This window comes from Silurus meridionalis, chromosome 8 (assembly GCF_014805685.1).
Source record: "Silurus meridionalis isolate SWU-2019-XX chromosome 8, ASM1480568v1, whole genome shotgun sequence".
NCBI classification, from domain to species: domain Eukaryota; kingdom Metazoa; phylum Chordata; class Actinopteri; order Siluriformes; family Siluridae; genus Silurus; species Silurus meridionalis.
This window is the reverse complement of record NC_060891.1, coordinates 17,305,585-17,322,670: the sequence shown is the minus strand read 5'-3', so window position 1 is coordinate 17,322,670 and position 17,086 is coordinate 17,305,585. Positions and strand designations below refer to the sequence as shown.

The 17,086-nt window shown below is 34.6% G+C and overlaps 1 protein-coding gene across 2 annotated transcripts; it reads right to left on the bottom strand.

Moving 5' to 3' along the window:
* Window positions 1-391: 391 nt before the first annotated feature.
* Window positions 392-16,996, bottom strand: ptk2ba (protein tyrosine kinase 2 beta, a). 2 transcript variants are annotated; one of them, XM_046855171.1, is made up of 31 exons: window positions 16,836-16,996; window positions 13,468-13,710; window positions 12,826-13,004; window positions 12,652-12,739; window positions 12,486-12,565; window positions 12,245-12,307; window positions 12,096-12,150; window positions 11,858-11,998; window positions 11,490-11,564; window positions 11,167-11,268; window positions 10,840-10,957; window positions 10,648-10,687; window positions 8,845-8,885; window positions 8,710-8,754; window positions 8,502-8,599; window positions 6,589-6,670; window positions 6,395-6,495; window positions 6,103-6,218; window positions 5,153-5,253; window positions 4,907-4,996; window positions 4,440-4,644; window positions 4,269-4,362; window positions 3,602-3,658; window positions 3,130-3,249; window positions 2,697-2,846; window positions 2,460-2,495; window positions 2,306-2,330; window positions 2,009-2,055; window positions 1,563-1,697; window positions 1,353-1,433; window positions 392-1,209 (listed from the first exon to the last, which is right to left on the bottom strand). In XM_046855171.1, exons 2-31 carry the CDS (start codon window positions 13,678-13,680, stop codon window positions 994-996), a joined length of 2,994 nt encoding a protein of 997 aa, XP_046711127.1. In that variant the 5' UTR covers window positions 13,681-13,710; window positions 16,836-16,996; the 3' UTR covers window positions 392-993. The 2 variants fall into 2 exon arrangements, with proteins under 2 accessions (XP_046711127.1, XP_046711128.1); XM_046855172.1 differs by lacking the exon at window positions 3,130-3,249 and having other exon boundaries at window positions 16,836-16,994.
* Between the last annotated feature and the right edge of the window lie 90 nt (window positions 16,997-17,086).

Sequence of the window (17,086 nt, the reverse complement as noted above, 5' to 3'; positions counted from 1 at the left end):
AAAGGGCCATTGAAAAATCTGTCATTTTTTCTTATATTTATATTCTTATATTTTCTTCCATAAGATAAGAACATGGAAAAATTAACTGTTTTTACAGAAAATGCTTTCAGTGTGTTTTACTTTCATTAACACGAAATAGATTTTTTTACATTCAATCAGATTATAATGACATTTAAACATTATGTTAATAAATCTATTGTCAACAACTATGAACACTAAAGTGTCCTTTTATTTTTAAGCTTTAGTATTTTTATTACTGCCGCTTTTTGGGTGCCAAATGCTCCCCCTGCTGGTGTGTGTTAGTGACTGTCTGTTGCAATGACCTTTCTGTTTCAAAGTTTTAAATTCAACGTGAGGACTACTGTAATGTTTACACAAGGAAATGCGCACATTGCATTTCAGAAATATTTTATTGTCATGAGAATAATAAAAATGTTAATAAAATAATATGGCACTAAAATATGAGAACACGATGACATTTAAATCAAAAATACTGTCTACTGCAAACTTTTTCCTTTTTATAGTTCACTAATTCTAGTATTTAACTACTGTTATTTACTATTTACAGAATTGCAGAACAGAGATGCTACATTCATTTTTTAAAATATCTCGTGTTCCAAATTCTCCAGATAATGCATTTGTTCTGTTTGATAAAAAAATATACACAAAATAATCTCTGATTTCGGAAAGATAAGTACTTTTGATATGAAAATGACTATTAGCAAATTGAACATGCAATACAAATAAAATGCTCATATTCAAAATATTATTTCAAAGAAAGCCCAGCTTTCGTTCTAGTCTATAATCATAAATAAACAAAAGAGGAAATGCTGTGCCAGAGAATCGGAAAAAGCTATACCGTTAAGGCTATAATCTTTTCTCTGTCCTTTCCTTTTACATTATATCCAAATCATTTAAACGAAGTTAGTGGGCAGCCCAAATGTCTGAGCCATTCCTTTAAAAAATTAAAATACACCACCAAGCTAGAGCACATCAGCTAGGTTTAGGTTTGGCAATATTTGCTCGCACACGAGCTTGGTCCACGGCATCCAAAAGGTTCTTAGAGTCCACAGCCAGTGTGTGAGCTGCTGTTAACATTTGTTTCTTACATTCATCCTTTAAAGAGGTGATGGCGTTCTGCTGGGCCAGTCGCATCTTGCTGATCAGCTCTGCCAGGTCCTTATTCAGCAACTTCTGAGTGCCTTCAATCTAATACACCAAAAATAAAAAAGCAGCATTTATATTTAAGTGATATTCATGAATATTACAGAAGTAAATGTATTTCTGTAAGCAAAGGTCTTTTTTGACACACCTTATACAAACATTATTGCTATAATTCGGTTATATGTTACCTCAGTCCTGACTGAGTCATGCAGGCTTGGTAGGACCTCATCCACACTACTGATTAGGTTGCGCAAAGTCAGTCCCACATCCTAACAAAAAGTGCCATGATTAATATAAAAAAAATCTCAGGAATTCAAACCATATTTTGGTGGAACACAATGGCAGCTCTTGTCACTGCTATCAATGCTTGAGTTCATCCTAAAGAACAATGTATTTACCTTCACAACACCGACATACTCCGAAGCAGGCAGTGTGTTGACATCATTCTTGAGTTTCATCACCATTTTGACCATTTCCATCACATTATTGTAGATCTTATCCTCAGAGCGATCCAGTTCTGCTGTGGGAGCTGGCTGTAAGTAGGTGAAAACCTCAGCATTAATGCTAGCGATAGCATGAGCGCAACCAGTTTGGAAAATCCAGTGACAATACCTATATCAACAACCTACAAATCAGGCGTGGACAATCTAGTGTTAAAGTTTATAATTAAGTACAGATCGTTTACATTTTCAAATTTCTGCCAAGAAACAGATATCTGGCCTCAGACTGATCAAATGGTTGTTTGTTGAGCTCAATGTAAAAACCTGCTTGTTTGATTGTTGCCAGCTGCTCTTTTGGAAAGGTACAAAGCGTGGCTTCAAAGCGTGTTTGCTAGCTGGATTACCTGTGCAGTCCGTCTGGGAGGCTTCTCCGGGGGACTTTGAAACTGAGCTAAAACAGAAAGAATGGTTGTGCTGTGAGTCCCAGAAAAAAAACAGCAATTCACCAGATTTATTTCACCAGCAATTCACCACATAGCAAAAAACGAAAAAAAACAAAAAAAATGAATGATTAATGAAAAATGTATATGCAATATACTGTTATAACTCAAATGTAAATTTGTATTACCTCAACATTAAATGAAACCATGGCTGCTATAATACATATAACCAAATACCAAAAAACCTTAATGTACACTTACAGTATCCAGTCTCTGGTTCTGGGGGCTGAAAAACAATATGTATACATATATATTAAACGTAAATACAAAGTGGACAAATGCTATTTGGAAGAGGAGAAAATAAAAAGATTTGAAATAAATAAACAACATATTAACAACATTATTAATATGTTACCGTTTTTATTTGTGTATCATCATGGGCTCCTGGATCCTGTAAGGAAAGAACAGTAGAGTCAGACTGCTGAAATTGTCAAAAGCAGGGTGCATTATTTGCTCCAGCATATACATCAATCAGGATGAGAAGTCCTGATGTCATGTTTAGGTGCTTCCTACATCTGGATAATGAATGTAATGCTTTTTACTTTTGCTACTAATCATTTTTAAACAGTTATATATGAAACAATAGATTCACCAGCAGTTTTTCCTTATTCTCAAGCCATTGGCTATCTGCCAGCATCTCCATTTTCTGTCTCCGAAGAGTCTCCTCCATACGTTGCTTGTCCAGTTCCCACAGCCGCTGAGCATCCTCTACACTGGATGGCTCAAACCCAAAAGCTCTTTCCTAATAAAAGTAAAGAGAAGCAAACATGTAATGTAGGATCATCACAGCAAGGCCTGTTAGTTATTCTACCTGAGGACTAAATAAAAAATGGCATAACTGTGGCCACATGCTGGTGCTGGAGACCACCAGAAGATCAAAAGCAAAAAAAGCCGGCTTACAAGTATTATTTTGCTCTGATGAAACATGATTTCAGCTTTCCTATAAAAAAGTTTCTATATCTTATTTGCGACACAGAAGATTGTTTTTGTGTAGACCATGCATTTAGGTCAAACATGACTCTTACCCCCACGCTGCAGCGCCGCGGGGACAAAGGCAGGGTCATTGTGCTGCTGCAGATGTGTGTTGATCGGAAGGCTGGTGGGCGAGCGAGCACAGGTAAACTAGCACACAAATAGTCGGGTAGCTGGAAAGTTGGCCGCAAAAGAATGAACATATGCAAACAAGCAAAACCAAACCACATTAGCCGCACATCGAGAGAGTTTTTTTAGATAGTGCTGCTTACAAACAGCTAACCATACACACGTTAACATACAGGAGCACGAAAATGAACAGAAAAAGAGCTAAATACACAGAAAGATTGAAGCGCAAATGCAATGGCATGAAGTTGACTAACAGGAAGTGCTGAAAGAATAACTTGCATAACAACAGGAGAGCTGGCAAATATTACAAATTTCAGACTTTTATAGAATGCATTTATAATTTGGGTCTAAAGAATTATCAAGCAATAACAAATAAAAGGCAGTTAAATTGTATACCTGATTATGTAGTCTTGGGTTAATAGTGTTAAATTCTCCGGTTCTCTGTCTTGATGGCTATTTCAAAGAAAAGAGAACAAAGATTAAGCAAAGGTTGACCAAATCTCTTTCTCTGAAGTAAGTGGTTGATATGTGTGTACTTAGACAACGAGTTTGTTCAAAGCGTTAACAATTCTGCCAAATCATGCAGATTTTAGTTTAGGCCAAAAAGAGAATAAGCTCTATTCTGAAGATGTCAGAGAGTTACGTGAATTACAAAAGCAGAGACATTTCATTCTAACCTTTCATTTTGGATGATGCAGGCTAATGTAAATAAGTATTTTGTCCAGCAAAGCTGTCTGACAGTTTAATGTAACCACAAAATACAATACATATAAATACAAATATATAAATACATAAGCATTGCATAAATAATATAGCATAAATGGAATAATTCAGATTTTATGATGTCAATTTACTGTAAAGATACCAACTTTGAAAATAGCCCTATGGTTGTATTTCTGGTGTAATGTCTAAATATTCTTACAAGAACCATTAGAGATATTACAATGAACTGCTTATAAGACAACAGACATATGAGAGAGCATATACAGCAAGTCATCAAGGCAGCTGGCTTCTGTTCTGAACAATGAATATAACAAGAAATCAAAATTATTGAAAAGGGTACCTTAGGTGGAGCATCAGCACTGGGCATCCTTGTGAGACGTGTTCTGTTCCTTTGCTGATCCACTGCCTGCTCTTGCTCCATCTTGTAAACATCACTATCAAACACAAGAAAAAATTTAGACTTATCATGCAAGTTACATTATTCTAAAAACACCAAGTCAGCATGTCCTACTTCAGTTTACAGACGAGTTGTGTAAAAGAGGGTCTCTCTTTGGGGTCATACGTCCAACAGCATGTCATGAGTGAGTAAAGGGCAGGAGGGCACAGTTCAGGCTTGGGCAGCCGCATGCCCTGTTCCAGCTGCATGATGACATCCTTGTTCTCCAGCCAGAAGAAAGGCTGCTGACCCCGACTCATAATCTCCCACATACACACAGCTGAAAACCAAAGTAGAGTAGTGATTAGTGCTGAATGCTCTCACATAAAACAAAGAATCATCATAAGTTTCCTTCTTTCACACTGTGTAAAAGTTGCAAACAGTCATCTTGAAACTACCAAAGTGTTCACAGAATGCTTAAGTTTGCTTTTCTATAAAAGAATACTCATTAATAAGCATTTAAACGAAAGAGGTGGGCAGTGTATCCAAGATGATTGTAGTTTGCTCAGGGATATGTAGCAGCAATAACAGAAATTGCATACCAAACATCCAGACATCACTAGCTGAGGTGAATCGCCTGAAATTAATAGACTCAGGAGCCATCCATTTGATAGGTAGTCGACTCACAGAAGCTTTAAACACAAAAGAAATATTCAGCTTGGGTGATCACAGTAAAAAAAATATCAAATCATAGTGTTCTCTCAATGTCCAATGTCTTAAACAGTAAAACAGTTTTGTATGTTTTTTCTGCATTTGATTGCAACAATTATAGTTTATGTTGTAGTTACCTTTATAGTACTCTTCATCTTCTATGTACCTCGATAAACCAAAATCACCCAGCTTTACACAATCTGGTTTAGCAACTAGAACATTCCTTACAGCAATATCTCTGAAACAGAAGAAAGTTTTGTGTTATTTTTCGTACATTTATAAAACTATATGGTTTTGTACAATTGTATGTACTTTGTGTTGATTTTATTATAGGCAAAAAAACACCTATTTTTGACAACATATGAACGTGTCTTGAGCACCAAACAATTGCACACATTTACAGGAAGAAAGGGACACAAGACCATAACCTTCGTACTATACTACATGCTGATATAGCATATTAAAAAAAAACCACAGTACACAATAAGTCTAGATACTGCTCGTGTACACGATCTGAATACCTTGTAAATGGAAAGTACCTATCCTCCCTTTAACATTTATACATACTACAACACCATGAATTAAACAGGAAATCATGTGACAGATGTGTGATTACAAAAGTTACATCCTGCCATTAATAATACTTTGTAACCAGTTCATATATATATATATATATATATATATATATATATATATATATATATATATATATATATATATATACTTTGAAAATCCTCCATATATTATGGCAGTTGTTTGTGCACTTTCTATGAAAGAAATTAGTTATTACATTTAATTAGAACTAGAAGTCAGTAGATGAACAAACTAAGCAGAAATGGAACAAAAGGTCCCAGGGAGGTTGTGCTTTGTGGGTTTTAGTGACTAGTGTTTGTGTGATGAAGTGATAAAATGAACTAGATTGTGGGTGTCTAGAAATAAAATGCATCTAACCAAAAAAGACTCTGCTGCACATGTGTAAGTGGAGTCCGAAAATGTTTTAAATATTATTAAATACATTAAGTTGAATCTGGAATCCAGAGTGTCTTAGAATGTGTACTCCAAACTTTTTATCAAATTGGGTCTATACCTGTGTACCATATTTACACCCTCCAGGTAAGCCAGAGCCTTGCAGACTTGTAGGCTGTACAGGATGAGAGTTGCATTGGCCAGTTTGTGCTGGTTCTCGATCAGATAATTACCTAGCTAAAGGAAGTGCATTGTGTAAAGTTAGGGTTAGGAGCAAATACATAAATGAGTCATAAGCATGAGTCCAATTGAGTCACGGTCAATGCTTTATTTCTCAACATACATCACAGAATGGTTTCAAGAAAAGATTCTAAATAAATATATTTTTTCATTATGATTTTTCTCTCTCTCACCTCCCCAAACTGGTAAAGTTCCATTACAATCCAAACTGGGTCCTCCTCGATGATGCCAATCAGTCTTACAATGTGGGGATGATCAAGTTTCTTCATGATCACTGTGATAAAGCATTAGGTATCATTTTTACATCAGATACAATGTGTTTATTATTTGACTTTTCTTTATAACGTAAAAATAAAAAAGGCATTACCGGCTTCACTCATAAACTTTTCTTTGACATCAGCTGAACAGTCCTTGCATGTCTTCACTGCAACACTCACTCTCTCTCCTGTCTGTATTACAAGGCCATATTTATTCATTAGGTTACAGCCTGCTCATACTGCATTCAAAACTGTTATGATTAATGTCAAAGGTCAGTGCATTTTGATACAGAGTTAACCCATTAAAATCCCTGGGGCTGTCACATAACTACATACTCAAAATAAATAAATAATTAAATAAAACACAATTGAAATTGTGTGTGGTGGATTTTTTTTTGTTACATTACTTGACCTTAAAATATATATTTCACACATATATTGCTGGTTAAAACAATGAATTAGAAACATTCAATTAATTTTATTGGAATTTTAACTTGAGCCTGAAGGAAAAAAGAAATTAAAACAAACAAATGAACCTCTTGTTCAATTCTCACATGCTCCACATAACACTTTGCTCTGTTTCTCTACTCGTTGATAGAATTGGTTTGGCCACCTGCTGAAAGTCCCTGCTTTGAGGAAGTGTGAGCTGATTTGTGTCTATAAATAAACATTTTATGATGTAATTTTGTTCAGTTTTTAGGAAAGAAATTGAACCAACAAACAGACCACAACCCAACTGTCTACTCATCAACGCTGTACATTTTTGAAAACCTCTAAATGGAAAGGACAAGATCTGTGCTGTTACAAAACCCTATAAAAAAACATCAAGAATTTAACAGGAAATAATGTCATGTACATTACAACCTAGAAGAATTTGCTGCTGAAAACTTGTGCCCTTCAGACTTAGAATTACCATTAAAAAATAGACACAATAAAAGCCTAAGTTGCTGATGAACTGTGACCGGGATATGAACATTGTGGGTTTGAGCCCGAGTAGTGTTGCAGTAGAGTTAAAAATAAACTTGTTCTCAGTAGCTAGCAAAAAATAGTGATATAGAATGTCATATACCATGTTTGCAACCTCCATGTGTGAAAACAAACACTGTATTAAACGTTTTAGAGGCATAATCTACCCTTCAAGAAACACATTGTAAATTTTATCAGGTATTTAGCTTTTATTGTTTGAGTCTATGACAAAAATGTATATGTACAATATCTCACAAAAATGAGTACACCATTCACATTTAAATAACTCAACATACAGCCATTATTGTTAAAATTGCTGGCAACAAAATGAGTACTTGTTGCAGTGTGCGGGACATAGTCTGAGCACTGACAAGTGGACCTTCTGCTTCTGCAACCGCTAAATCAATGCTGGCAGCACTCATGCGTCTGTTTTTTTAAAACAGCTTCTGCACCTGACGCACAGCATGAAGACTCAACTTCTTTGATTGAACCCCTGCAGGTCTTGGATCCAGAAAACCGCTGTATGTTTCTGGCCACTGTACTGTAACTAGGTTTTAGGGTTTTACCGATCTTCTTATAGCCTAGGCCATCTTTGTGGAGAGCAACAATTAAAATTCTCAAATACTCAGAAAGTCTTACCATGAGAATTGTACTCAATGCACCAAATTTTAACTGCTCTAATACAAGATACACAAATTTGTATGGTCCTGTCGAGCAGACAAAAAAAAATTTACATAATGAATAGGACATCACTTAGGGTGTACTCACATTTGTTGGCAGCTATTTTGACAATAATGACCGTATGCTGAGTTAGAGGACAGTAAATTTCTACTGCTATACAAGCTGCACAGTGACTACTCTAAAATATATCCAAGTTTTGTTTCTATAGTATTGTCCCTTAAGAAGACATACTAAAATGTTTGCTAAAATGTGAGGGGTGTACTCACTTTTGTGAGATACCATATATGTGTAATATGTATTTTGTATTTAAATATATAATGAGCCTTTAAATAATAAAAAACATTTTTTTAATAATTTTATGACATAAATTACTCACCTTGCTTTTGTAAACACCTTCATTAACCTCCCCAAAGAAACCTTCACCAAGGATCCGGCCAAGGACAATGCTGTCTCTAGAAATGCTATGCCTGTCCACTAAAGAACAAGGAGGATTACAGTTCCTCAGGTTTTCAAAAGAAAAATTCATTTCGTATAATTTCAGCAAAGCCGCAGTTAATATAAACATTTTTAAAAACAGCATGTACCTGTATCGGGCTTATCATCGGGTATCTCTGCATATATGTCTGAGCCTGTAGAATGCATAAAATGCATTATCGTTTTTTCAAAACTCAAATATTTTACTGAAAATGTTGCAAAAATTAAAGAAACGATTGACATACTCATGTTTGATCTGCAGAAAGAGGTACCCTCTTTACTTACACTGAAAATAAACAGTAAATTCTTCATTGGACATAAACCTTGCATATATTTATATACATAAACAGTTTGTATACATATACACAGTGCTTGTCAAAAGTTTGGAAATATCTAATGGTTTATGTGTGAGGTGGTAGCTTAATGGTTAAGGTGCTGTGTTACTAAATAAAAGGACAGGGGTTTAAGCCCCGGTATTGCCAAGCTGCCACTCTTGGGGCTCTTGAGCGGGGCCCTTGAGCAAGACCCTTAACTCTCTGTGCTCCAGGGGTATTGTTACATGGCCCTTTGCTCTGACCCCAGATTCCTATGTGAAGAAACCATTTCAATGTGCTGTAAAGTACGTGATAAGTAAAAAGAACCTTTCTTTCTTTATCATTATTGTGGGACACATGCATATTCCTTTTGCCCAGATGTAACAAATTAGGTAATTTTAATGGCATGAAAATTTCCTCTGATCAAACAAATATACAAAAGTCCAAATGTATATTTATTAGGGCTGTCAAAAATTTACGTGTTAGTAATGCGTTAACGCATATTAATTTTATAGGCAATTGTATTAACATGCAATTAATGCAGCGTGCATTTGTTTCACCATTTTTATAAAAAATCTAAATAAATCTAACAAAAGCCAAATTAAAAACTTCAATGCAACACATTTATTTACGATGTCCTTTCTTTACTTATATAAAAAGATATATACTAAACCGAAAAATATATTTTAATCACTAAACATTTGTTTTACTGATGCACCACGTCTTAAATCAAGCAGCAAAATCAGCCGTGATGCAAACATCCGGCAATTAAAACCGTCCGTGTGGAAACATAGCAAAAGTTCTATGCTCTATGTTGAGTATGGTTTCACTAATAATAAATATACATTTGCATAAGCATCCATATTTGTCCATGCCCATGTTGATTAGAGTATTAAAAACGTGAACAGTATTCATTTATGGTACATTTAAAACAGATTAAATTGTGCAATTAAGTTGCAATTAATCACGACATTCATGCAATTAATCGTAATCGAAAAATTTTAATCTACTGACAGGCCTAATATTTATATATATATATATATATATATATATATATATATATATATATATATATATATATATATATATATATATATTTAATTTTTTTTTTTTTCCACAGAAAAATCTTTCCTTAGCATGAAAAGCTTTACACCCTCTTGGCATATAGACAGGTTGTTTTTCCAAACTTTCAGCTGAAATACTTTGCAATGCCTCTTGTAAAACTTGCCAAAGATCTTCTTTATTAGTCGGATATTTCTTTTTAACCTTGTGATCCAGTTTATCCCAGAGCAGTTCAATTTAGGTCCGGCAACTACACAAGCCGTTTCATAACAGATAACACACCAGTAGACTGTTTGCACTCTAAAAAACGCTAACAGAGCTTTGATGTTTGCTTCAAGTCATTGTCTTGTTTTATGGGGAAATTTGTTCCAATTAGTCATATTTAAACAAAACTGCATGGCACTGTATGTATGGCATTTAAGTATGGAATAAGAGCCATGTTGGTTCAGTATTTAACCTACATGTACAAAACATTTGAAGTGTAACATGACTTATCTACATGTATTTCACCTATTGTTTTGCCTAAGGTGACATTAATACAGTTAATTTACCTACCTTGCAACAAAAAAATGCATTTGTCTCTCGAAAACAATAAAAAACTAGGTGTTTCCAAACTTTTTACAGGGACTGTATATAAAGTTTCAATATGTAAACCAGGCAGCATTTACTCACCTCTGAGGAATAAGAGGTAGCGTATTTCTGGCTTCTTTTTCTGGAATATAATATGGTAACATTTATATATATATATGTTGGTACACAATAGCACTAACAAAATCCAATGTTTCAGCTAATTTGAAACGAGGATTGCAGTCTGTTGAGATTCTATTGAATTGACTTCATAAAACAGCAGCTTTTCTTACTCACCTTTTTTTGATCTCATGATAAATGAAGTGTCTTTGCCACTTCCTAAACGGCAATAACCATCTATCAGGTCAGCCATGTTCTCAGCAATTGCTAATGAGGCTGTGTTGATGGACAAAGGCTGTAGGTTTAACATAATAAATCTGGCATTAATACAGAAGCTTTCAGTTAAAATGATTAAAGGCTTGCAATTTTCCTGATCAAGCCTATTTGCTAAATGAAATGACTATATGACTATATGACTATCCTTTACTTTAGAACATATCCCAGCATTTCATTCAAGAACACACATTTTAAAGTGCCATGATACTAAATGACAAGAAATCTTACCTGTTTTACTCCCTGAATTTCTATATATAACAGAGCCTTTCCATCATTCTGAAGGGAACATTTGATCTTTTGAATTTGTGTGAAATCGGCTAAACATATGGGCTGTGAAAAGGCAGAGAATAATCAAATTAATGCATAAGAAAAGAAAAGTATACAATATCTGCTAACGAATAAAGTTGCTAAAGCATTAGAGTATAGATACTGTAGATATTTTTGTTTCGTGAAAGTTTAAAAGTGTATATAGTTTAAACATAAATGCTTTACACTAGACTAACAGAAAAGTTTGTTTTAGGTTGGTGGTTTTCGAAAATTATAATACATACCACTGAATTCTTGTCAGTGCGTTGACAAATGCCTTTAGAGCCAATAACAAGATCTACAGCCAAACTCCATCCTTGCTGCATTTATGTAACAAAGGCAGTTAACCATCGATTACATAGCAATTTTTTCGAATAGTGATATGTGGAATATAATGACCTACATATGAGACATGGCAACCCTGTTGTAATATGAAAGATTAATAGTTGTTTGACACATTAGTCTGATCTAGGGTTTTTATATAATAAATTGCATTAATTACAGGGTATGGTGTATGGGGGAAATTGCCTTATATTGATAAATAAATCCTATCAGTCAGTCTTCAAAGTCATAGCTACATAGAGATAAATAAGCAGAAATAAAGAGGTCTTACCACTAGCTCACATGGAAAAACTTCCTCATCAAAGCTGGAAAACAGTGAGAATGTTTCAAAGAACTTCATAATGCACTGCTCCTCCCTTAAAGATGAATACTGCTGGAATGTTTGCTGGATCATTTTCTTGAGTTGCTTTGGCTGTCAAACAAATGAATTAGTGACTGATAAAGCTTTGTGAGTGAGAATGAGAACAATTACTTTACCTGAATGTAATGCAATAAAAAAAATATTTTACCTTCATACTGTTGATCAATTCTTGTGGAAAGAACAAGTCAAGGCCCACTTCTTTCCTAAGAAAAAATATGATGAATGCAATTTAGTCAGTTTTGTAAAGAGTTATACAGACAGTGACCGAATCATGAGGTGTTTTCAGATCTAACTTACTCGAGAAGCTCAAAATTAGATTTTTTTTCCAATCCATTGGCATTCATATCCTTGTAAAATCTCCTGTTTGGCAAAATGTAGAAATGACATGAATTTTTTTTAACTGTGATCTTTGAAAATGTAAATGCTAAAATAATACAGCTATAAAGCCGTGTGGATCGTTAGAGGGATCTTTTAACAGCAGAAGTAATCAAATTTATGCCTTATAAAAAATGTACAGTGTTTTGCAGAACACTGGTACCTGATCTCTAAGCATCCCAACTGTAAGGCCATGCCATCACTGACTTTACTGGCACAGTGCTGCATGTAGTCACTGCGGACCTATAAAAAAAGTTACAAAAACAGATTAATTTTGCAAAGTTTTGCTCAAAACTACACACCGAGCTTTTGTAATATCCCACACTAACCTGCTGGTAAAAATACAGCATGGTAGTTTTATCTTCTTTCAGCTTCTCCAAGAAATCAGCAGGGATGTACCGGATTCTCAAGTCATATCTGATTATTTTTAAGAGACACAATAAGCTAAGAAAAAAAATACTTCACATTGCAAAAGAACTTGTGAAGGAGTTTGGAGCACACACCTCCACTCTGCCTCCACATGCTGCTGCTCATACTTCCTCTCCACTTCACTGACTGTCAAGTTTGGATGGAGCCAGTGCACTTCATCTGATTTGAGGTGTTTAAGCCGCAAGCCATAGCAGCCAGTGAACTTGATGTTTGGACCAAGCCGTCCACTTTCTAAAATAGATTGGATAATTGCCTGCAGAGTAACACAGACATTTGCATCGAATATTAACATATACATTTTATTAGGTTAATTCCTTACCAAGTCACTCTTGCTATGCTATAATGTAATAATGCCAGTTTTTTCATTCGATTAAAACGATTTAAGAATTTTAATATATAATATATATATAAGACTTTGGTATCTACTTTATGTCTATGACACATGTGGCAACACTTTTAGCTCACCAAAGTACTATTTTCCTGGTTATATCAATATTTTATACATTTCTTTTTGTGTTTAATTCTCTATTTGGTACAGGCAAAAATCTATGAGTTTGTCATATCCATAACACCAAAACTGCCCACTGTAAATTACCTTGATGGCCAATAATAATAAAAAAGTATTATCCATCATTAGTAAATTCTAAGAGTTAAAATTGCAAGATATATACCAATTTTTTTCTGCAATTAAAATCAAAACAAAACCTCACACTCACCTTAATTTCCCAAGAACCATCACATTTGACAAGTTTAAAATTCTTTCCCAGATTAAAGCTGTTGCTAATAAAGCACACTTTGAGGATCTTCACTGTGCCTGCATTCTCGCTAAACACTTCAGAGCGAGGCCTACTCTTCTGCTGTGGTTCACTAGGTGCTGGTTTCCAGGACAGGGTTCTGCTAACTCCAGACATTGCCATCTCCACTGTCATAACAGAGGCCTCTTCATCTCAACACCAAATCTGCAATACAGATGTAACAAAAGCAGCATTGAAGAGTTGGAGGGTGTGCTAGTGGTAGTAACCTTGAAAAGACAAGTGTTGCATAACAGACAGAAGCCTTGCATTTCAAAATCAGGCTCACTGGCACAAATCCTGATATTCCGACACGTTAGCACATGACAAACCATACCTCATCATCATCATGACGCCCACAGAAATAAACGTTTGGTCCACAATTCCCCACAGCTATTATTTGTTCCTCTAATGAACAATTTGCAAGAGGCTCTATAAATTTGTTTCAGGAATATATCCATTTGCTAAATCTTTTGGGATTATATTGGCTGTATATTTGGGATCAATGTCCTGTTAAGACACCAATATTCTCACCAGTTTCTTGTCTGATTAAATTCTCCTCTAACACATGGCTATGTTTGATTCCTTCTGTGATGTGTAATGACCAGTACTATTTGCAGTGATAAATCAAGACGTTTTACATGGGGTTCAGGAACCAATACAGTCATCTTTACTGTTCTGTTATGGAACTCTATTTTGTGCGATGTAGCTCTATGTTGTTTTATGAGGGACCAGGGTCCTGGAGAAACGTTGTCTCATTTCACTTTGTACTGCGTTAGCTAAATATGGTTAAAATGACAATAAAACCTTCTTGACCTGACTTGCAATGCAGTTCTTTGCTTAACTGTTGTTCCAGATGCTTTCTGATCATCCTGCAATTCTGTGATTAGTTTTAACCTGCACCTTATTAAACCAACTGTACTTACAGTACAGGGATATTTTATGTATTTTCTACATGCTATAATTCTGCTTGTTTAATTATGTTGTTCCCTGAGAACTTTCAGAAGCACCTTTGTTGTGATTGCTATTTGTTCCTTGAAATCTTCCTAACCTGTGGCAGCATTGTTTTTAATAAAACCAGGTGAAATTTACAGAACTTTTCCTGTACCATTTCTAGAAAAATATTTTTTTAAATGTAGCCCTTGCAGCTAGTTAGCAAGTTAGTGCCTACAACGTTATTTTAAATATATGTTTATGCTATTAGAATTATGTGTGCAAATTATAATTGGATTTACACTAAAAATACATTGATTAACAAAAAATGTGTTCCTGTTTTTTCTATTTCCTTGTTAAAACACCTGACTATGACAATAGGAAGTGAAATATATTTTTTTTCTTCTGACTGGACCACATCTAGCCCTTTAGAGCACATTAATAATTTTTTTGTATTACATAAATCATTTATTGTCATTGAGTGTGTGGTAAAAAAGGATTTATTGCTGTGTTGTTTAATGTCTACATTTTGTTGCAACTACAAAACAGATGGAGCCATTTTAACCAAACAGAAACTATAGAGTCTCACTAAAAGGCAGAAACGTAAAGCTGGTTTCCTGTTCACTTTAATTCACCGACCTGTTACACTGCCTGTCAGAAAAAAAGCAGCAAAATACGAGTAAAAATATATAGATAACTATTGTATAAATAACTTTTGTAAAAATAGCAAAACAAAAGCTCTGCGAAACATAGCTAAAATTCAGTTATATGTGAAAACACGTTGTAAACTCCTCTATGTTACCTTGTTACCATTTGCAGCAACAGAACATACATTAATGTTTGTCATTGCTTCTCTAGAAATTCAATGCAAGCCAGGTTTTTCAGAAGCCAGTGATGGATGGACAGACATGTCATGTCAAAACTGTACTGCTTAGATTGCTGTGCAGTATTTTTTCTTGTATAAAAATAAGTTACCAAAGCCATCGTGCCAGCTGGTTAAATTATATCCAGTTCCAGAGTATTGAGATCTAAGACTGATGTGGTAAACAAAGCATACAGAGTGAAAGCCTCAGTAGTGCCACTTCCCTTCTAAATGTGGCCTTTGACATTAGAATGCTTAGTTGTTGCACACACAGCAACATTTTTCAATTTCTGTTTATAACAGAAAAAATATAATATTCATGGTTTATTTTAAAATATGCACATCATCTAAACAGCACATGATCTATGTACTATGATGTAGGGCTACAGTAAAGCTCGAAAGATATGAGAATGCACAATAATAATATTAATAATAATATAATATAATATAATATAATACAATACGATATAATATAATCGCTTGTGCAATCACTCACGTTTCTGTGTATCAGTTTATATGATTCATCACTCATGTATTCAAGTGTGTTTGCAAAGATATTTATGATTATATAAGAGAAGTACACAATCTGAGACCCAACGCTTCATATAATTATAGCCTACATACCTAAAAGCAAAATAACATGGACGCCTAAAAGTATTTAAAACTTAATTTAGCCCCTGAATCAAAAACTATTCATTCCTGTTTTAGAAACTGTATTGCCCTTAACTAATAAAATTATATTAGATCTCTAACAAACATAGATTACAATGGATTAAAATCTCTCTTTACGCTTACACCTATTTCAAATCTCAGACTCAACTAAACTGACAAAAAAGCAGATCATTTCGAGTAAACCGAGTTATAGTGTAAATACAAAAGCAACCCAACCACACTTTCAAGTAGCTTAATGACAAATGGATGACAAAAGAAGTTCAACACCTACACACAAATGATGTGTAAAACTCACAACAAAGCGTTATTCTATCTGTTATGTAATAGTTAAAAGAGTCAAAAACTGACATGAACACTATGTAGGATTGAAGCTGGTTACTTAATTACAAGCAGTTGAGTACTTTTTGCCCAGATGTTCTCCTAGGACTTTTATAGTATAAATGGTAAATTAGAAGAGCAACAATAGGGCACATTTACTACAATTCGCTTTATAAGTTTCACACAGAGATTCGGCTTTCAATTTTACAGATCGCATCATTACAGGCGCACAAATAACACGTAGGTCACGTGCTTCAAAAGCAACATTTTTTGTTTCGATCATAAATATTTCCTTCCATTATATTTGCACATTTCTTTATAAGCCGATGTGAAAACCAATTGAGATAAGTACAGTGAAGGGTTACATTAGATTTTGTCTCGTTACTTCCTGTGTTTTTACGGGTAGTAAGCAAACAGGTTGTGCCTTATCTAAACAATTAACGGTAAAGTTTCTTTACAAAACCGAATAAATAAATGAAAATGATTGTTGAATGACTGACTGACTGACCTGTTCAAAGCTGCTCTGAACACATTTCTCCTTCGGGTTCTTGTACTGTTTGTAAAATTGCCTAAAACTTCTCAAAGAGCCGGTTGGTGCCACTACTATTGCTCAGGGTAAACTGTTTGCAGAATACTAAATCCTCATGCGCACGCTAATGTACTAAACAGTATGAGAGAACAATACGCCATAATACTTTTATAACGCCATACTATTTAGTGTGACAGTATGCAATAATGAACGCAGACAGAAGCCACACC